Below are 23,146 nucleotides of genomic sequence, written 5' to 3'. Positions count from 1 at the left end.
CTTGCAAAGGCTATCACCATTTACATGGATGAGCAACCATTTGTCTTTTTCGCAAGCTCAGTCCAAATTCCCAGCCTGCCAGATAATAAATCAACTTTTTGCTTCAGTTGTACAGTCATTGGGAGATCTGCATAGTTTTAGGTCAAGCATTTATACCCTTTTTATGATTCCAAAGTTTCTTACCTTGTCATTTAGTTACTGAACTGTGAGCTTTCATTGACTTTCTAACTATTGTGGCAAGAACTGTGAGTAGCTGTGCAAGATTTAAAACCTCACTGAGCAGAGGAGCAAAATCAGACTGCAGTAATTTTAAGTATATATTGGGGTGGAATCGTGACCCTATGGAAGACAATGGAAGTTCTGCCACCATTTCACTGGGGTTAGCTTTCTCTCCTGACATCTCTTGTGCTGGGGTGACTAAGTATTGCAAGCTCTCTGTTTTACACCCTGGAAATAAGATGGTTCACAATGCTTGGAAATCGTTTATTCTACCATTCTATTTTCCTTTTTATTTCCCCCTATCCTGGTAAAATATTTTACATACAGTCAATTGCTGTACCTAAACAGCAATTCTTCTTGTGGTTCTGCATGATCCTTCCTCTCCTGCTTGTCAGCTTAATTTCTTCTGCTGTGGCATGGAGTGTGTAATAGCAAATCTAGCACTCAAATTCTTCTGTTTCTTAATTATCTCTGCCCTGTCAGCTATATCAGTGAAAACAAGCTGGCATTAGACAATTCAGATACAAGTAAACATCAAGTTGTGATAATATAGAGTCCTGCATTACTGTCATTATGGAAAAAGCTGTTTCAGGGAGGCTTAAAAAATTAAATAAGCCCAGCACTTCTAAATGGCAAAAAACCTAAGGATATCTAAATTATTCTTCAATATCTTAATCATCCGGGAGAATCATGATCTTATATAATGGCCATTTTAAATGAAAGGTTTGCTGCTCTGCACGGTTACCACTTCCTTTCTAATTGTGAATTAAAGTATAATTTAGGGTGGCTGTATGCCAACTTGACTAGAAAAATTTAGACAGTAACTCTGGTTGAAAGAAGAGGCGAAAAAGCAGTTAGATTTCTTTAAGTAATAGAAAATCACTCACCAAGTTGTACTTTAAAACAAAACACTAGAGCTTTAACTTGACAAACTGACTTGAATTAAACCACAGAAAAAAGTGCTTGCACTGTAAATCTTCCAGGGCAGAAGTGATGGTAGGTTATCATTCTGTTTATTAGCATGCACTTTGGAGAGTTCAGGGCAAGTATGGATACGCATTCATTCCATTTTATGCTGCACATTACTGAAAACACATTCCTCATAAATAATGCATAAACGCATTGTCTGAAATTTCAAATTCCAAAAATACAACACCGTTTTCAACTTTATGGTTGCTTGGTCTTCAAAACAGAAACAGACAATTGGATGGGATGGACTTCACAGACCTGATAAGAACCCATCAGTCAGAGTTATACTCCAGAGGTAAATGCAAACATCTCCCAGCCTCTGATTCCTGGAAGCAAGGCCATGATGATAGGCCCTGTGCTTGTGTTAGCAGTCCCTTGGCAGGGAACAGGGAGAAAAAGAGGAAGGGCAAAAGCAACCACATAGTGACGTGTGGTAGACACCTAGTAAGTTGAAATTGGGTAGAAATCCAGAGGAATTTAAATTTAAGGTATATTAACAGTCAAAATACAAAGACTGAATATAGCTTGTCTTGCAAAAAGCCCATTTTTCAGACCAGACTGCACTAGAAACTTGAGCTCTGCTTGTTGTTCTCAGCTTCTGACTGGTATTGCTTTGTTTATGACATAGTAACTGGCATCATCTTTATGCCAGCTATGCTAGTACAAGAGAGGTGAATAGGTTCTTGCACCTCATCTGAAGACTAATTCCTGCAGGGAGCAGAGTGACCACAACAGAAGAAACTGAAGTATGCTTCATAGGCTAGAGTGCTTAGGGGTTATATACACTGTGATTTCTGTATCTTGCTGACATTATATATGTAGCCTATACTCAGTTGTGTTATCTTCATACCATGCTCAGAAGCCTGACTTCAGATGGCAACTACTTTTCAACCAGATTTGCATTCACTTGTTCTGTTCTACTCACCTCCCAGTGACAGGCACACACAGTTTTGAGTACCTTACCTAGAGAAACCTTTGGTGCCCAGCTCCTTACGGAACAACAGCCCATGATCTCCCTATGCACCAGCTCTTTATATGAACTCATTCCCTCCAATTTGCCTGAGAACAAACATTGCAACTGAGCTCAAATACTTGGCATCCTAACACACTGACTGCTTCGATGAAGACCATATGTGAAAATACAACGCTCTCATAAAAATTGTATTCCAGTACCCAACTGCTGTAAAACTTCCCACTCGGTGCTCCAGCACGGAAAGACTGGGACTATCTGTCATTCCGTTCATTTCCAGGTGTGCTGAACTCTCTGGGGTAATATTTAAATCAGCTGAGATTTCATACATCAAAGATGAGGATACATAATTGAAGAGGAGCTACTGAGATAAAACAGTAGATTTTAAAAATACAGCTTGTTGGTGGTGCCTGGTTTAGCATGTCAAAGAGGGGCCATGCTGGCGAGGAGCGTGTGCTGCCGGCACAGGAACAGGTCGTGTGGCAGAGCAGGCACAGCCCTGCAAGCTTCACAGGGACACAGACACACAGAGCAGGGCTGGCACTGTGCAAGTACTGGGTTGCAAGGCACCCTACAGGAAAAAACAGCAGTGAGGCACAGAGCACCAGGCACTCAGGCCTGGTGTCCCTTGGCTATAGTCATCACACGCTAACAACCTCTTTCAAAAACTTTACACAGGTGGTAGGTGTCCCACTGAGATAAATTACCTACTTTCAGCTGCTGAACAGATGGGCAGGGAAGTGAAATTTTAGTTTGCTCATTCCCAGCAGTAACTAGCAAAGATGATCTCAACTGCTGCAGGATTACTTTTCAATAACCACACACCTGCAAACAGTCCATGATTCTGTTAGAAACTACATAAGGTCATTAATACACTACAAAATAAGGCAGGGCACTTAACAGATCACAAAACTGATTCTAAGTCTCTCATTCCATATTCTTCAGAATATACTCTAGGCTGAGAGAGGCAGAAAGTGTACAGAGAGGGACCTCAACAGGCAGGAGAAATGGGCTGACAAGCATCTCATAACACACAACAACAGGAAACGCCTGGTCCTGTACTTGGGGAGGAACAATCCCAGGCAGCAGCACGTGGCAGGTTTGACTGGCTGGAAGGCAGCTTTGCAGAGGAGGACATGGATACTTGCCCTGATACTTCCTGAATAGAAGCCAGCAAAAGCCAGAACTGCTGGAAGGTCGAGGGAATTGATCCTCCTTCTCAACTCAGCACCAGTAGGACACAGCAGGAGTGCTGTGCCCTGTGCTGGATTCTCCAGTGTTAAGAGATATGGACCCAATGAAGATAATTAAGGCTTTGATGTATCCGACAAAAAAGTAAAATGTGAGAAAGCTGGGACAGTTCAACCTGGAGCAAATGCAGCTCAGGGTGATCTCACCAATGGGTGTAAATACTTGACATGGCAAGGAAAGAAGCTGGAGCCAGGGTCTTCTATGGAGTGCCCAGTAAAACGACAAGAGGTAATGGGCACAAACTGAAATATAGGAAATTCCATTCAAATGGAAGTAAAAAAGTTTTGTTGCAATGTTCAATGGTTGAACATTGGCACAGACTGCTCATCAACACAGACCAAAAGGGCAAAGACTGATTACCAATGACTGGATGCTGACCTACCACCCATGCAGCACAGACATGATATAAACAAGGAAATTTAAAATACCAATCAATGCCTGCAAACCAAGAATCTCCAGAAACAAATCCAAACATTAACAAAGGACGTCTGCCCAGAAAAGTTTGCAACTCATGAAAACCTGGATTATGGGAAACCTGATGATATATTTGAACAAGGGTTTTCCCTCCCTTTCCAACATATTTCACCAAACAACTTGCAATTATTCACATGCAAATTTATTGCAATGTAGCCTAAACCCTGTACATAATATTTTCTTTTTTTTCATAAGATGGTCATAGCTACGCTGTAAAAAATTTAACAAAAAGTAGCTTTACATCTTTCTTTTAAGCTTGCAAATATTTTCCTGGCAGAAGTCCTAAGCTAACTTTAGAGCAATATCTCTCAAAGGAAACAGAACTTTAAAAAAAAAACAAACTCAAAAAAATAGACTACAAAATGAATGTGACCCAGGGACTTACCCTTCTATGCAACAACACGATCAGAGTGCACAGAGACAGTGAAGTCCGCAGGGCGTGAAATTAAAATTTTCACACAGATACAATGAAGTAATGATACAATGTTACAACCTTGGCACAAAAATCTTCTGGTTTGAGTAAAGTCAATGTCATGTGATGTTACGGTTTGTGCACGGGTAGAAAGGGTCTGCTGCTAAAAAGTTCATAACAAAACAGAAGAGGCAAAAGCAAGAAAATTGTACAGCTAATTACAACAGACCTGTATATTCTAGCGATCCAGACATCCCCTAAGATGCTCATCACAGTCGAATCTGGCTGTCAGTGCAGGCTGAGTTAAGAAAACACACTTACCTTTCATGCCTAGAAATCTAGATGCTGAGAGGCCATTAGGAGATAAGAAAAAGATTGACAAGGAAGGGAGAGGGAGAGAACAACTCTCTTATGAGGTCAGCTTGTTGCCTACAAACAAGGTAGATATACAGGTTCAAAATTCCAAGCATATGGATAAGAACAGGGATGCACAGAGCAATTAACAGAGTCAAGCAGAAGCTGGGATGAACAGCAGCTGGAGCACTGTTAAAGTCCTTCTAGGAATTGCTTCACCTGTTACAGTAAAAAGGAAAGAAGAACACTGGCTCCTTAGCAAGGACAAGGTCATCTGAACAAGAAAGGACTTTGAAAAATTCAGGGCAGAACCAGGCACAGGGGCACAGACACTTTAGAAGACTGTGCCACATCCGAGTGGTCACCTGCAAAGCAAGCAACCCTCGTACTGCAGATACACAAACACAGGGAATCACCAGACACTCTGCAGGGAGCATTGTATTTCTAAGAGTATGGAAAAGTCTCTCATAAATCATAAAGTTGCTTGTATATTAGGATGTTTCACAGAGATCCAACAGACTGACAGACATGCATATATTCTATAAAATATATTTACAGACGTCAATTCTGTGGGGGAAGGATTGGAATTCAGTAATACTGCTCATCTCAAACTACAATTTTGTGATCACAGGCATAGAAGTTAATGCATGCAAGAACTATCGGCAGTGTATTTCCCTTCTGGAAATGTAACAGAGAAAGTCAGTCTAACAGTGCAGAGGTCATTCCTTAGAAGACAAGTTTCTCATCCTACTGATCCAAGACGGTACACATAGAGAAACACACAGCCAAATGTGACTTAATAAAACTTCAAGTCTTCAGCTTATTAATTTTTTTTTTAATTTTTCTCATTTCATTCCAGTGATTTCATTAGGTTAGACTTCTTCATCTTTATTATAAAATAATCAGAACTGAAATGTTTCAATAAACCCAATTTCTGTTTTAAGTAGTAAAAGATGATTCAACGCAGATGAAGCAAAAACGAAAGTTAAAAGTACAATGGCATTAGAGGCTTTGAGAATATACTTTGAAAGCTGTTAAATACATTAATTATATATTAGTACTCTAGTATGTCTTTGATTGTTTTTTACCTAAAAAAAAAGAACTGTATCAACAATTTTTTTTCATAGAATAACAGAATAGTTTGGGTCAGAACGGACTTTTAAAGGTCATCCAGTCCAATCCCCTGTAATAAGCAGGGACATCTTCAACCAGGTAATTTTCACTATGTTCTCCAGCAGTATGGAAAAAAGCAAAATACTTCAAAACTTAAGGTGGGAAGAAACAAAGGTGAAAAACAACACTTAAGTCACTACCATTAAAACATAGAGAGCTAACTCAGTTCAGGGTAGAAACAAAGATACAATATTATTCTCAGTAAAAGGTTTAGATTTCCATCATATTTCCAAGTTATTTCCCTCCCAACACACTCAGACTAAAAGAAATAATTTGCTCTTTTCAAAACAATACAAAACAGATCAAAATTAATGTACATGCCCTCAAACTACAGGAGAGCTAGAAACATGTTGCATGGAGAAACTTAAATGTTAAATATAATCAGTATCTACAGTTAAATAAATGGTGAAAAACCCCAGCAAGATACTGTTTTCATTCACAGTTATCAAAATGTTGAAGAAATAACTTCAGTGCTCTAGTCACAAACCATCATAATGCCAAACTTAACAATGATCAATAGCATGTGTTTTTGAAAAGGAAATGTGGCCTAGGAAGAGAAAAAAGTCACACCTGCAATAGAAACTGGTGCACTCAGCTTGAATAACGATGTGTAAACAGAGACTACAACATCACTCTGTTTCTTTCAACTCTGTATCAGAAAGCTAAAAGGCATGTTACTTGATTCAGGGGTCCTCAAAGTAAAACATATTTAATTCAGTAGTTCAAAGTTCAATATTCTTTACACTGAAACACCTATCACTTTCCCTAAACAAATGTGGAAGATACCCTGGCTCTTTCATCACCCTCCCCAGGAAAAATCAGGGCCCAAATCTTCTGTTATCGTGTCCTGTTGAACTCATGAGACATACATAACATGGCAAGATTGAGGCACAAGCCCAGATACTGCGTTTTTCCCATCCAGAAATGTCTTAACAAGGATGATAAGAGACAAGAGTTATTTAAAAATAGATAGCTATTTCAAAATCATTATTATAATCCATATATTAAGAATTACTTTTAAAAGCTGTATAAATTAGAGGAAATTACAATAATAATCTTGAAATATGTGGAGTTTAGAAAGACAATAATGATAAAAGGTCAGGATACAATCTCACTGCTGGCTTCTGTCTTCATTTACATCATATGAATATACCATCTCACAACTCCATCTGATGCCCACCAGCTTTTCCAGCAGACAAGACAATAAAGAAATGTTCCCTACTCATTTTCTGCAGGTCAATTTTAATTTTATAAAATTCTAATAGTATCCTAAACTTAGCCACCACTTTTCCAAGTTGAAAAGTCCTAGTTGTGCTATTCATTCCATAAAATCTGTCTCACACTTGGGAGCAATCCATTGCACTTCCCAGATGTGACAACCAGCACACAGTAACCACTACTGAGCAAAAATTTGATACAGCAGTCTTGCATTTCAGAAGTAGAAACAATATAAAAATGAGAAAGCTGGTTAAAAATAATAGTCATACTAAGGCTCCAAAAATGGAGATTCAACCTATGGAGACAGACTTCAGAAGGATGAAAAGAAACCTTACCAGTTTAAGTAAAACAGTGAACTGTCATCCAGTCAGGTCTAAATAAGGAAATACAACAAACTGCTAGCTCAAGGAAAAGAAAAAAATACCACAAACCCACCACCAAAAAAACCCACAAAATCAAACCCCACAAAGAATTCCAGCCAAAGACTAAGGGTTATTCTGTTTATAGCATTAGGTTCAATAACAAATCCCAGTTTTAAGTATATAAAACATAGGAAGTCTAAGTTAAAACTGGAAGGAAATGAAGTTACAAAAGAACAGGATGATAAAGCCACAGCAGAAAAACTCAATGAGATGAACACACATTCACCATGTGGATACTTAGGAAGTTTCTGAAGCTACAAAGGACACAGTGGAAGACGTGTTTGAAGCTGAAATGTACTGCAAATAAATTACAGAACAAATCGACATGAATGAACAATAATAAATTGCTGGGATCAGCTGCTACTCACTCAAACTGCTGAAGGAGCTCAGGTATGAAACAGCTGAACTATTAACTGTAGCATGTAACTAACTGCCTAAAACTGCTTCAGTTCTGGGCAAATCCAGGATTTTGTTTTAAGTGATATGGAAAGATGCAGAAATCTACAAATGAAGAGATCTAATGTTTAGAACAAGCAGATTGATAGGAATTATTATAAGGAACTAATAAACTCGACATATTGGCAGAGACTAAATATAAAGTCTTCATTCACTGGGGACATAATATATTCATAATATTATTATGCATCTAAACAAGGAAAATATAGTTTATATAATCCATCTGGAGTTCCAAAAGTCCTCCAGCAAATCTATTATCAAAGACTTAAAAGCTAGCATAAACTATCTCTCCATTAATAGAGAGATCACTGGCTAAAACTCAGGAAATTAACAGAAAACATTAAAACTGGTCTTCTACAAAGTGGCCAAAGAGGTCACCAGTGGAGCTCACAGAAATCTGGGAGGGCTTGAACTCTTTAATGCATTCACAAGTGGCCTAGAGAAAGGACAAATAAGGAAGAGACATTTGCAGATGATACTATGCTATTCATGGTAGCTTAAAGAAAAGCTGAAAGTCTTAATTAAGGCAGAAAACTAGAATATCACAAAGGCTTAAAAAAGTATATTAAAAACTGGAAATGGGGCAAACCAGACACTATAAAGCAAGCACTGGTTACAGCCCTTAAGTGACAGAGAGGCAGGAATTTATTTTTGAAGAAGGAAACTCATCAGCTGAAAACAACTGATGAAACATCTGAGAAGACAGAGTTGTGCCTGCTGAGACCATCCCTGGTGCATAGCATATCTGACAGTCAGGGATGGGACAGGACTGGTGCAAGGCCCTGCTCAGACCAAAAATCACTGCAGTACCACAGTCACTGGTGTTTGAGTTACAGGTCATCACCAGGTCACAACAGTTCAAAACAGGACTCTCCAGAGCAGCCAAATTTCCATCATCACGATTTTTATTGAAAATGTTACATCACAAGCTCATGTACTGCTGAAATAGATTCTGCATGCTCACAATCAGGTGTATGCACACCCTGTCCCAGAGTGGAGGGCTTTACATCTTTGATGCCTAAGCCCTTCAATTCATAGTGCAAGTATTAGAAGTATATTAATAATCAGGGCGCTGACCATGCAGCACATAGGTTAACCCTGCATTTGCCTCCAATCCATAATGAAAATATGAAGGACAAACAACTTATTTTTAGTTCCACATATTCGGTACAAAAGGAATAAGGAGTCAGTGTGTGTTATGCCAGGCTTACTTTACAACTCACGGGATAACAGGCATCACCAAAAGGATATTTAGCTGGTTTTAAAATAAAATAGTGAGGGTAACTAGCTGAGTTGTCTCAAGATAAGCAAGACAAATTCCACCCTAACTATACTATCACAGTTAAACATCATTACTGTGTGGACCAGCCAAGCACAAAGATATGCTGTGGAAAGATCATGCCCTAAGGAGTTTACAGCCTGAAAAGCCCAGGGAAGTGAAGGAGAGAAGAAAAAGGGAATTTATTAAGCATAAGCAATATGGTGGAAGGATGACAGAGACATCTTTTGGGACAAAGGCTTCTTAAAGTAAGATGCAATTATCCTGCATATATTATTCAGCAATTCCTCCCATCTCAAAAATAAAAGAATCCTCAAAAAAACAAGAGGAAATGCCTGGGAAGATGAGAAGAGAAATTACTACAGTATTAGGAGCAGAACAGTTGCTTAGAGAACCATGAAGACAGGAATCAAGACTGATCTTACCTTGCCAAGCTCTGTAGAAATTGCCATCATAGTAATTCTAAAAAAGTTTTTAAAAGTACAAGGCAGAACACTCAAGGTATCAGTGCAGGCAAAAGAGACAGTAAAACTATTCTCTTTTTACAAAGGAGTAGAGGAAAATACAGGGGAACCTGAAAATATTTTGAGGCTGTTTACATTGCTGTGATTACAAATGCAAACAGAAAACACATCCAATGAACCAACATTCTCTTAAGATTTGATGTGGTATTTGAGAACCTGCAAATGCACATGGGGAAAAATCGCAAAAAATAGTAATTAAAATAACAATGAAAATGATGCAAAGAGTTAAGTCAGTTTCATAACATGATTTGTACTCTATTTTCCTTTGCTTATTATTACTTTCAAACTACAATCAAGTTATTGTCATATCACTGAATGATGGAAACCTTGCCAACTACTTCAAAACTGACACGTTTTCTGTTGCACTGAGCATTCCCAGAAGACATTTCCCCTCATTTTAATACAAAATCCTGTCAGAACTATGGAGCTGAAAAAAAAACGTGTAAAAGATATGTAGCTGTAATAGACCTCCCCCAACTAGTCGAGTTTGGAATAAAGACGATCAAAAAAGACTCAAAGATCCAGTGCTAGATTAATGCAAATATCTGCTTGTTTGCAAGTGTACTTTTTGATTAAACTGGCATACATCAAGTACAATTAGAAGAGTTATTTATAACTAAGAAATACATAATTCTGCATTTTAATGAGGGTGACAATTACAGCCAACAGTTGGTAATTAACATTAATCCTTTTGCACTGCAAATCAGAATTTCCCAATATGATTTTCATTGTCAGCAATGGACACACCAAAACTCTTACTGCAAAGTAGCTATTAGGTAGGCTGCTTTGACACAAATAGGTGTTCCTGTTACACACAGTAAAGAAAGAACTCAATGATGTGTTAAATTTGATAACCTCAGATGTAAATACAGAATGTCACTTCAAAATTTACTTGATGTCTACAACACAAAATATAATCAAGGCTTATCATTTTCATGGTCGAACCCAATTCCAAGTTTCCCAAGAGCCAGGCTTCACAGGTGAAATCTGATTTTAACACAAGCTTGAAATCTCCCATTGTTAAATCTGGTTTAGATCTCAGCCCTAGGTTCACATCTGCATTTCCCCCCTGAGACTTCAAAGCTTTTAGTGGTAGTAACCTAACAGAGCAGATAAGGAGGAGCGTTTGCCCAGTCGGTATCAGTTTCCACAGCAGAACTCTGGAGCCACTACTAAAGACAGAAATAATCGCTACTGAAGGATTTGCAACTGTAGCAAAGCCTTATTGCAACTTCTTTCCTTAAGCAGGTTACCAATAAAATTTTGGTTCTCAAACCCACTGAATTTTAAATCTCAGTCTTCCCAAATTGCTTTAACATATTGGTATTCCTTTAGTAAAAAATTTATCTGAAAATAAGTTCCATGTCCATAACAAATGTTGAACTTACTAGACACTTCCCTTTCTGATATCTGTAATTTTCCAAGAGGTGATTTATATTTGCTATGTGTGTCTTTCCAAAAGAGAAGGTATTTCTGTTTTAGCCTCTCAGCTGTTGTCTTTTCAGAGAGAAGCAATAGAAAACTATTTCACATTGGTCTTTAATAGGAAAGGAGACCCAAATTCTATCTGAGGCACAAGATCTCAATGCAGCCAGTAAATGAAGCCTCTAGAAGAGTGCTGAGGTGCTCACCACCTGGGTCAGCCAACTGGAGGGGGATCAGTGTCAGACACAAGTAAATGAGAAGGTAAAAGGAGAACTGTGAGCAGTAAGCCAAGAAACCTACAATGCACTTCTTACAAAGAGCTCTAAAATTCACATTTATTTTGTAAGTATGAGATAGATGGGTTATTTCTACATATAGAGGTGCCCAACTAAAATCAAGATAAGTGATATTAATGTCCTATGGTCAGTATTATTGAACCTCGAAAGCAATAAAGTATGAGTCGATAAATATTACATTTGCAACATAGTTAACATTCTTCTACTGTCTCTGGCACTTATTACACATTGTAACCGCAAGTCTACAATACATTATTCATATTTGGGGTGTCACTGAGTGATGGATTGCTGTAAGAGAGGCTGTCCTTTAAATAAATCAACAAATAAAAATGCAAATGTTAACATTTTCAGCCACAACTTTTTCCATCTTGAATAGGGAATGAAAATTTCACATTATATCGACAGCCAGCAGAGAGAACAATTAACAACCTACACTGCGAATAAGAGAGATTAATTTGCCAATGTCTGGTTTTATCACTTGCATATGGAACTACATTGGACTTTTTGCACTGCTGGCTTTCTCAGAGAGTAGGCAAAACTTCTGTCTCCTACCACATCCAGAAAATAACTCACCACCCTATTCCAAACACACTTTTAATCTCTTTAAATGTTCCTAAGTTAAATCAGGAATGAAAGTTTTAGGCTCCTTTTGAATCTTGAGTGGTGCTTGATCATAAGGGCAAAAAAACAATTTTATTTCTTTGGCAGTGCTTGCTTAGACTCTACAGTATTAGGAACTTCAGAAATTGTCTTAGGTTGATAGCCACATTTAAGCACCCAAAATGCAAAGATGTGAAAATCAACTAATACCTGAGTAAGGTAAAAGCTTGAATCTCATCACTGTCATATTTCCTAACACTCAGCACAACAGATCTACTTTAGACTATTCCAGTGTGCATTATTAAGTATACAATTCTGCACATTATATTTTACATCAGATATTAATTTGCTTAAAAGTCCCTGAGTACACATTCACCCGAGATGTGTTGGGCAATTGGGTAAATAGTTTTGTTTTTAAAATGTCCCTAAACACAAATTTACACAATACAATCTGTTTATAAGAACTCCAACAGGCCACTGTAGTCTAACAGATAATAATACAGCTCAAATACTGCATTCACATTGCAAGAACTTCTCAATCATTCCTTTTACTGACTACAAGAAACTTCACTCCAAGACAATGCAGCAAGTATGAAAGCTTTGATCTGAAACTGCAACCAAAAACTACACTTCATGCTGAAATTCCAGACTATCACATAGTCCCTTAATTTATCTAACTGTTCTTGAATTTGCTTTGTCCAAAGTGAAAAACACAACAGGAGTATTATCTGTTTCCATGGTGAGCAGAACAAACTTTGCCTGTGTCCTTTTAAGTGCTTAATTTCCGCAGTGTTATAGGACTTACTGTGCCAAACTCAATGCTACGTGGGGAGAGCCTGACAATTGCAACAGGGTTGGAATCAAATTAAATGGTATTTCAGAATGTACAATTTATAACTTCCTTTTTTTTCTTCCCTCAGAAATAGCTGAATACTTTAATTTAGAGCAGTTTCACTTCTGTATGTAATATAACATTTGTTTTGCTGAAATCAGTACCTGGGTATATCTAAGGTAAGGTAAAAACTTCATTACTAAATTGAAGTATCAATATACCAGTACTTCTCCTGTCCAGCTCCCCTCAATTTCAGCACAAACACAGACCCTCTCTTCTAGACAAACACCAGTTATGAAAAAAATGTACCTGGTCACCAAAAAGGTAGCATTTAACACAATCAGAGAAACCATGCTTTAGGAACAAACCTACCCTTCCAAATTTGCCCAGCCCCAATCTTGCCCGTGAATTTTTTTCCCAAATATATTGGCTTTGGTCTAGATAAATAAGCACATGAAGTAGAAGAGCTTTCCAGACCTGCTGTGAACATAATTTCAAGGGCCTCATGCAGGTGTAGACATTTGGCTCAAGAACACTGGATAGCCAAACTTGCAGTGTTTGGCTGCATTATGGAAGGCAGTGACAGGCATGCACAGAAGCCTGACAGGCAAACAAATTCACTATTAGCCCACCTCCAGATACCAGATAAGGAAATCTGGGGTTTTCTTTTTCTTTCAGAGATACCACTGGAATCACCTTGTGCACATTCATTTTGCAAGTTTGGTCCTTCTTCAGGTCTAGCATTAAGGCTCTCAAGGTTCACATCTACCTTCTAGGGACACTTATTTCTTGTCCATGACATGATTCATTCTGAGACAGAGAAGAAAGTAGGGCTGCAGCAATTCTTTCTCAAGCAGGAGGTAGCTGTAACACACTGAAGCCTCCAGTTGAGCCCTGCCAAGGCTGGCTTATCATGCCAACACATCTTCTACCTGCCATGCCTGCTTACCCAGCCAGCCTTCCCCAGAAGCTGTGCTAGCACCCTGATGCCTCTCACTGTCAGGGAGCTTCTGTCGTTTTCCAACACCTTCTCTCTGGCAGCCTTTGCATTGCTGCTGCTGCTGGGTGCCAGGGTTTGTGCTAGTTAAAGCTGGCACAAACACGAGTTGAATCTAGTCCTATAAATTTAAATAGTCAAAAGTAATTAGGTTTACATGTACTGCTGAATAAATAAATTTGTTCTTAGGCTAGGGCTTTGTGATGCAAGTTTCAGATCTGTGCCAACTGTTGTGGTTAAGCTGTTAACCCCCCCAAATCACAGATCATAATGAACATGCTGACAAACCCTAACTTTAGTGGCACAAAAGCAGCAATAATTCTCAATATTGATTAATTTAGTTAGTTAAACCTGCAGTCTAAGCTTATAACCATTCAGTGATAAATTGAGACTGACCTGCTGCCCAAGCAGGTTTTTTGATGAAGGATAGAATCAGCTTTAGGTCTCCCCAGAAATACTTGTCCATTTACCATTTTAAATTAGAGAAGGCCAGGAGTAAGGGAAAGCACAACATGGCTGTTTAACCTAGTCAAAAATACTTACGGCACCAATGCTGAGAAAGAAAGGGAGGAAGAATAGGAGAAAGTGCCCAGAAATACGGGATTTTTCATCAGCTGCTAAAATAATACCTTAAAGATGACAGGTAATCAGACTCCTTTTACTGATCACTTTACTTGATATGATTTCTAACAGCATATTTCAACAAATATTTTACTCCCCTCTGTGGAAAAGAAGAGACCATCAATCCTCTTGAATAAAATTTCTTTCTCTGAGCAGTCTTCATATGATCTGCATAATTATATCTACTCCTCAGTGTTTGAATGGAATCTCAACCTAGCACTATTAGACAGTATCAAGCAGTATCTTTACACACACTTAATCTGCTATGCCTGCCTTGCAAAGGCAACCATTGCTTCTAGGAGAAAGGCTTAGGCAATCTTGTGGTTTCTGTTAGTTTAAACATACAGCTACTTGTGGGAAACTACCCAGTCTAACTCAGTTCTTAAATCCTCCAAGAATTATCATCTCTTCCATCAGAAGAAAAAAAAAGTGTTTCCGTAACAAGTAAGTACAAATTTGTCAATATTGATAGTGGTTTTTCACCTATTATATATCACAAGTTCTCTCATAAGATAGAAATAAACTGCCAGCTGCTGCCAAGAATACAGGGATGATATCAAGCGTACATTTTCCAAGTCCACTGGGCCAAGAAAAGATTAAATCTGACTCTAGCCCTCTCATCCTCCAAAAACATTTAACTCCTCTCATGAACGGTTGCACATTCCTGTTATGCCACTGCACTGTTATCTAGTAGTATAAAATACTGCAAGTTCATATTTCAATCTGCTTGTATTTTGTTGCTTAAGTAAAGATTTTATTATGAGAAAATGTGGGACATGATAAAAAAAAGCAGGGATTGTATGCCGTTCTTCTAGGCATTTACCACTAGAAATGTAATCCTGCCTAAAGAAGGCAAGTTGTTTTCAGACTTGTAAGCATAACAACAATGCTGCTTTCAGTTTTTTCATTGCAACAGAAGTGATAATGCTGCTTTTCCAGTGCATTTAGCCCAGACATATAGTATAATCAGGAATTGCTGACTTAATGTGATTTTGTTGCTTGTCATTAAACATAAAATAACTCTCATACAAAACATTTTAAAAGAAATGCCATTTGATAAAAATGGGGGTGGGGGAGGAGGCGGGCAAATGACGAGAGATTAAAATCTTCAAGCGAATGTAAAACCTAACGGGGTTAACACTGTCCATTAAAATTATTTACAAAGGTATTTAATGTGTCAGGAATTGGAACATAAAATACTTTCTGTTCAAAATCTAAGTAAAATTAAAATGTTAGAACTTGGCATATTCTTGCTTTTTTTATTCTAACACGCAACTTAAGGCTTACTATAAATGTCAAAAGGATATGGCAGTTTATAGTTTATATTATTCAGCTTGTGCTAATATGAAACATTATAGAAATTCAGTCACTTCCCTGCATCTAGGAGAGTTTGATGGTTGTGTTTGCAGAATCTTAAACCAGAGATTACCCAGCAGCTTACCGTGAAGGGTCATGCTGAATCGGTGATATGGCTGTGGTTGCAAGCGCTTTGCTGCTGCCCATCAACCCAGGAGATATGGCTGCATCCTTCCTAGGTCCTGCAGTTGTCCCTGTGGAATGAAGTGAAGACAAACCAGGCATCAGAAGCTAGAGATTTTGGAATAGAAGTTCCTCAATTTTGCCTTATTACAGAACATTGGGACGAAAAACTGAAACGGTTTTTGAGTGAGAAATACACAGAGAGAAATGACAGAGAGCTCATCAGTCGACAGTACTTTGCACAGCATCATTTTCAGGATCATGCAGGATCAAGTCTGTAGAATAAGACACACTCTGCAGCCTCCATCTTACTGCCCAGAGTTTGACAGACTTGCACGGTTGTTATCCCTTAAGTGGCCCAGAGGATTCAGCTTGTTTCACAGATGCAGTTCTCATGACGAGCTTTAAGATCTTAGTTCTCCAAGTGTAAACATAGCTAAAACAGCATTTTCGTTTTAAAAAAACTGAACTGAGAGTGCATTCCTTCTTCCCACCTCCAAATAACTACTGAATTACAAAATAATCTAGGTTTAAAATTAAAGTTTGGGGGTCATGTAGTTCAATCCTCCACTCAAAGAGCATCAACAGGTTTCAGACGCTTGTCACATTAGGTGCTGAATGTCTCCACTGACAGAACCACTCTGGGAAACTCCTCTGGTTCCACTGTTTGACCAGCTCATAGTCAAAAATGTATCCTGTATAGCTAACCAGAATTTTCTAATTGTGACTTTTCCCTGTTGTCTCTTGCATGGCTGGTGATGACTTCCAAGAAGTCTCATTCCCTCTTTTATAACCCTCTCCTAAGGTAGCTGAAGCAAGATCCACGCTGAGTCATCTTTTCTTAAGGCTGAATGCACCCAACTTTCTCAGCCTCTTGCTTCAGCCCCATGTCTGTCCTGGCTGCCTCTGCGAGACTTCCTAGTTTGTGTTGTCTGTGCACTGTGGAATCCCAAACTGGACACAGCATTTATGGACGCAGTCCCACTGAGCTAACTGGGGGGGAAGTGTCATTTCAGCATTCTGATGATCACAGTTGTATGATCATGGCCCAGTAAGAGGTCCAGTTACTCCATCACACAGGCACATCACTGCTGTTCACCAGGACACCCTCTTCTTTTCTGGCAAAATTGCCTTCAGGGTTATCCTGCTACATGAGATCAGTTCAACTCAGTTGAAGGACCCTGGCATTTCCCTTTGCTGAACCTAAAAAGGGTTCTGTCAAATCGTTTTCCCAACATGTTAAGGTCCCTTGAATACTGTGCCCTGTTCTCCAGCACACTGACTGCTTCCCCAAGGCTGCAAATCTGCTGAAGGTGCAGTCCCACTGCACAGGCTATTAATGTTAAGCAGCTAACCACTATGATCTGGCTGCCAGCTGGACTGAAGACAACCCTTGAAGGCTGGTGGTCCAGCCAACTTTTCACTTGCTCACCTGAGAACTGAGTTCCATTGATCAGATTTAGTAAGAGAAATGGCATACAGGTAAATAAGAGGTAAAGGGCAATAGAAAAATTAGGAGCTATCTGATCTACCACACAAAAACTTGTGGATTTGGGCTTTTTTAATCTAGCCTAATTAGTTGTGTGCAACCAACACTGCTTAACAAGACATAGTATAGGGAAAACTAAACATATCAGCAAAAACTGAAGTCAAACCAGTGTTTAGCTCTTTATGTAACTCTGTGATGACCAAATATTTCTCAGCTCTGTGAACAGAAGCATTAGCTGTGAGCCATGCTGAAACATGAGGCAACACAAGTTGGAATTCTAGCTTCAGTGTAAAATGTACAGATCTCCAAGGAATTATTCAAAACAATACATTGATCTGAAATTTATACAAATATATATAATTCAGTAAACACATACATTTTAAGATGCATTTTAGGGACACTAACAAAAAAATATGTTATCACCATGCTATGAACTGTGTCTCAGCACCATGCAGTAAGAAAATCTTGCCCAAGAAAGAGCTAATTACCAGTGAAGGAAGTCTTGGAAATACCATGGGGATATATGCTGATTGTGTGTCCCTGGTAACTTGATAGTGTGCCAATCCATGATGAGAAGAGTGGGCATATAAAGACTGGAAGCCTGTTGCTTAGAGTTTTGACTTTAAAATTGAGTAAGCAATAATATTTAGAAATCATTTCACGTGACAGTGGAATGAGGAAGCTAGATTTTAAGAAATTAATACCAAAGTAATAAAAATCTTGTTAACATGGGGGAAAATATTCAATTGCTAATATGAGACAAGGCTGGCACACCATCAACGTACTGCATCCACAGAAAATGAGATGTATCTCTGTAAAAAAAGACAATCTATGGACTCAGAAGTGGCCAACACAGCCTCAAGGGGACTGTTCAAATACCCAAGTTTGAAAGTATTACCAGAGCTAGAGACAGAAAACAAGAAAAGGAACTCATCAGGAATTTACTGAGGCTGTAAGGCTGCACAGACATAAAGCAGAGGCATCAAGAAATCCCAAATAAATGTATATCCAAAAAAACAACAAACCACACACAAAAATCCAAAACAAAATAAAACAAGAATAACAAAAAAAAAACCTACCAAAAAAAAACCAAAACAAAAAGCTATCAAAAAACCCCAAAACAAAACAAAACAACAAAACAAAACAAAACAAAACAAACAAACCACCAGTTTAAAAATACATCTTGGAAAAGGCATGCAAGTCTTTTGAGGGAAAAGAAACATTCAGGAACAAGCAAATATATAAAAATGATTAAATCAATAACATTCTCAAAAATGTCCAAGCTACTACTAATTTTAAAATATGAGAAAAAAAATAAAGGAAGGGAAAATTGGCAAGTGGAGGATAATGAAGACCCTGTTGATGTGTAATACCTGCCTATATAAACCTGATGAAAAGAAACTACCAGGGGAAAAAAAAAGATACAAAGTCTTTAGTCTGAAGGATATATATTTCAGGGCTAAAGGGAATTAGTTAATGAATTTATGAAGTGACTGGTAATTATTTATGAAAAGTCATAGAGAACTGGGGTGATACAAATGACAGCAAATTAATTAGATTGCAGGTGTTAGAAGACAGTATGAGACTGGAGACATTGCAGATGATCTAGAGAAGCAAGAAATGTGGAAAAAGAATAGACACATTTACCCCTGGAAAAAAGAAAAAGCTCTTCTGTAGTGAGGTAATTTAAATCCTGACACCAGTGGAAAGAACCTGGAACAGCAAAGAATCTCAAAAAAAACCCTAGATATAAGCTTGCAAGGCTACCTCAAAGCAATTATAAATGGCTCCTAAATGGTAATATTAAGAATACTATTTTTAATTTGGCTAACTTGGTACAAGAATGATTTAAAGTAGATCAAAGAATCATTTGAGAAAACTCAAATAGCCATATATTTCTGCTTGAAAAACAGACAACAAAAACATTATGAAAGTGAGAAAATGCGGCAGTCTGTATTTCAGAAGTGTAAACATTAATAATGCAGAAAGATGGTTGAGGCTGGATTAAGCAGCAATGGCATGAAAGTAAGCAATGGGAAATCTAGGTTGATAATCATAAAAGAAATCTTTATGACTTGAATAATAGTAATATTCATAAGACTTAACATTTATATAGTACTTCACATCTTCAAAGCACTTCACTAATATTAACTAATTGCTCTATTCAATTGTAGGGTAGAGTCTTCCCTCAAGGGAAGAAGTTCCAGATCCTGAATCCCTAAGAAGCTACATCAGAAAAACTACTGAAAAACAAACACTATCAAGAGAAATCAGCCGCTGGAAAAGTACAGGGCTAAAACGAGCTAAAATCATTTTCCTTCTCTGGCTTTTTCTTTTGCATATGAAAAGGAAACTGCACGCTATACAACATCATGCAGATGTTATGTCCAACAAGAAAAAACAAAGGGGAAAATAGTTCTTTCTTGTGTTTCAATGCAGAGGTATTTCAGGAAGCGTTTGTAGAAAGGAATACTTTAAACAAAAATGCAGAGAATTGCTCAATATTGCACAGTGCAATGGATGTAAGTTCCCCAGCCCCACAGCAACATTTTCAAGAGCAGAAAGAAAGAGAAACACTCATTTCTGTACTCCAGCTCTTTTTAACTAGACAAGTTGTTAGATTTTAGTACACATTGACATAGCTGGTGGTGACACCAATAAAAACAATTTACTGCTGAAAGGATCTAAGACTTCAGGATTGCTTCAACTGCTTAAAGTTTTGCTGGTAATACTAAAAAAAGTTAGACTACGAGACACAAACACCTGCTAAAGCACAGGAATAAAATCTAAGGAGCAAGCAGAAACGGAAGACAAAATCAACAGTGAGGGATTAAAAATTGATTTCCTTAAGTTGATCCAGTAAGTTTCTACTCGAAAAGGGAGCAAAAGTGACTCTTTCCACTCCACGAGGTGAAGGGACCATGTTAACAATGCTCTTCTCCCCATTACTAACCATCGTCAAGGTGCATTTGTTAGGAAATCACCATTTTCAAACACACTGTTGTCACAGCAAGTGGGCAGTCCTGTAGGCAGGAAAGCCTTCTGCCATTCCAGGATGGGGACAGCTTGCTGATTAATAATTTTAAACCTGATACAAGTGCCTGTGTTGCTCTGGAGGGACACTACTACTGATACAGCCACCATTCCTGGTGGTACAGCAAGCCCAAAGGCTTACATCAGCACCCACACTGCATCAAGGTGTGCTTGGATAGAGTCACCATCCTGGAGAACATACAATTTAAATAGAACAGACCGATACAGGCATGAGAAAAAATAAACCTCTGTATCAATAGGTCAGCATCTAATGGTTGAGAAGTTTTCAGTTGAACATGTTTCTGTACACAGCATTGCTGTGTTCTGGCCAAAAGGCCACCTTCAGATACGCAGCCAAATGACATTGAGTTCCATGCCTCAAGATATCACCTGGTGGATTTCATTCCACTTTCTCATACTGCATTGAACCAGAAACTCAAGATCAGCAGCAGATGGGAATATCCAGCAAAAGCAAGGACAGAGCCAACTAAGTCCAGGCTATCTAGAATTTAAAATCCTGACATTGTGTCCCGGTGATGCCCTAAGATGAAAAAAACACTTTACAAGTATGTGTGTGTGCTTGCTAAATGAGTCCAAATATATAACAGAAGGAAGCCAATTTAAAAGGTACTAAATACAGAAGACTTCAACTTCAGTGATTAGTGCTAGGTAATTTGCCTTGTGATAAACAACCATTCAAATCAGTAATAGACCTGAGGTTGTTCCACAGCTTGAAAGCATTCCTCTGAACTTTATCAGCTATCACAGCAGTGCCAATGTTTGTAAGTCAAATTTTGCCATGCAGCTCTACACCATAAAAGCCAGTAATCCCAATAAGTGCTTGCAAAAGATGCCCACCACCTTCAGAGGTCATGCTGACCACTACAATCACTAAATCAGCATAGGTGCAGCTCAGTTGCTATGTACAATAGCCAGATACAGCTTGTAACTTCTCCTCAGTCCTACAAAATTAAATTAATGAATGAAGAAGAGGCCAGGTTGGATATTTTCCCCTGAATCTATGGAAAATAAATTACTTTTGGGGACTACTGCCATCCAAGGAACAAAACCCACCATCCAGCTGTGAAAAATCCTGGTTTCAGCACTGCAGCATTGAGAAGGAGGGGGGCAGAAGGAAGAGGAAAAGAGAAGGAAAAAAAAAATGATAGCTGAAAAAAAACATAAAAGAAAACCATCAGTGAAAATTGCCCCTGAAACTTTGCAGAATTGTAACGGCTTTCTCTTGCTTAAATTGATTGGTGTAGCAATGTTATAAAATGACTATTAGGATTCATTGTGCACAACAGAAAGTGTGAAATGTCAGCAGATTATACAGCAAAAGTAATGGGTCCTGAACCCCTGTTAGTCAAAAATGATTTTGTTTCAAATTAGAAATTGATTTTTTTGGACACAAGCCCTTTACAGGCTTCCAACTTTGTAGCTGTGCCTTGGAAGAGATTAACCTCAGCCACTGTTTGGGTCCAGGCTGATGATACCCTTTTGAAAGTTTCTTCACAGGGACTGCTTTTTAATGTTGGTACGGTCTTAACCAATAACACAAGTTATTTGTTCCTTTGAGAACTGCACCACATTTCTTCTCATTTTGCCATTTTCTTTATTTTTATGCTGACATATACGGCAAACTGGCTGACAAGTTAAAATAAAAAAATATAAAAAAAAGCTAGTTCATAATTGAACCAAGGATTATGTTCAAGGCTAAGCAGTGAGACATCCAAGCTGCTTTTGTTCCCAACCTTTTCTCTTTGTAAGAGAGAAAAGATTGCATCTCTGCGCCTTAAGTGGAGGCACTAAGCTAAGGGCAGGATAGGTTCTAGCAGTACAGTCATCCCTGTGTGGCAAAATAGCAGGCTGTGATGGTGAAGTTGTCACTCAAGGAGAAAAAGAATGCAAAGATTACATTTAAGGAGCAAACCCCACTGCACTTATTCTCACTGCCTTTTGGGAAAGTTAAAAAACAAATAATTGAAGGAGTTTTCTGAGATTAAGGGGCTACTTGTTTCTCTTTCATCAGGAAGAACAGACAGGATCACCACTTGTTATTTAAAATATTTTTAATTTTTTTAAATAGAGCTGCCACCTTCTCTTAGGTTGCTTTAAACACCTGCAAATCTCTTCCTTTAATTGTGCACTTTGCTGATATCCTTTTGAACACACCAGCACACTCATGGCCCTGCAATACAGCATGCTTTCCCTTACCTTTCCTGGCCTTGGTGCCTTCCCTCTTGGTCTGCATTAGAGGGCTTTGCCCATCATCCACGTTTTCACCAAAGCCAACCATTTTCTTCCCTGAACTGCTCCCACGACTGCTCCCTGATTTTCTGGAGTTTTTGCTGACTGGAGGTGTCCTCAGTAAATAATCTTCACATTTCACCACCGGGACACTGGGAGGAAAAGAAAGATTGTGCTGTTACATGATGCATTCAGCCCATTAACACTGCACCCAGCTCTTTACCCAACTTTTACTCTCCAGAAGTACAAACATCATGCTGCTGGTTGAGCTCTTGTTGAATCCATTTATAATTTCTGAAAGCAGAACGCCTGAGGCTTGAAGAGTTACCAACCCACTTTATCAGGACTCTTTGGTTATCAGCAGCCAGCAGCACCCTGACAACTGTACTTGGAGTTTTGCAGT

The 23,146-nt window shown here is 38.5% G+C and overlaps 1 protein-coding gene across 2 annotated transcripts in view; it reads right to left on the bottom strand.

The window, feature by feature from the left end:
- KIAA1328 (KIAA1328 ortholog) overlaps positions 1-23,146 on the bottom strand; it is a 171,254-nt gene that overhangs the window by 13,651 nt on the left and 134,457 nt on the right. For both annotated transcript variants that reach the window (XM_088155962.1, XM_088155963.1), the window contains 2 exons: positions 22,711-22,895; positions 15,934-16,042 (listed from right to left, as the gene is read on the bottom strand). In XM_088155962.1, the coding sequence (XP_088012088.1) occupies positions 15,934-16,042; positions 22,711-22,895 (294 nt within the window). The remainder of the gene's footprint in view (positions 1-15,933; positions 16,043-22,710; positions 22,896-23,146) is intronic.

The sequence above is a fragment of the Sturnus vulgaris genome, chromosome Z (assembly GCF_052056855.1).
Source record: "Sturnus vulgaris isolate bStuVul1 chromosome Z, bStuVul1.hap1, whole genome shotgun sequence".
NCBI classification, from domain to species: Eukaryota; Metazoa; Chordata; class Aves; order Passeriformes; family Sturnidae; genus Sturnus; species Sturnus vulgaris.
This window is presented reverse-complemented; position numbering and strand designations above follow the sequence as displayed.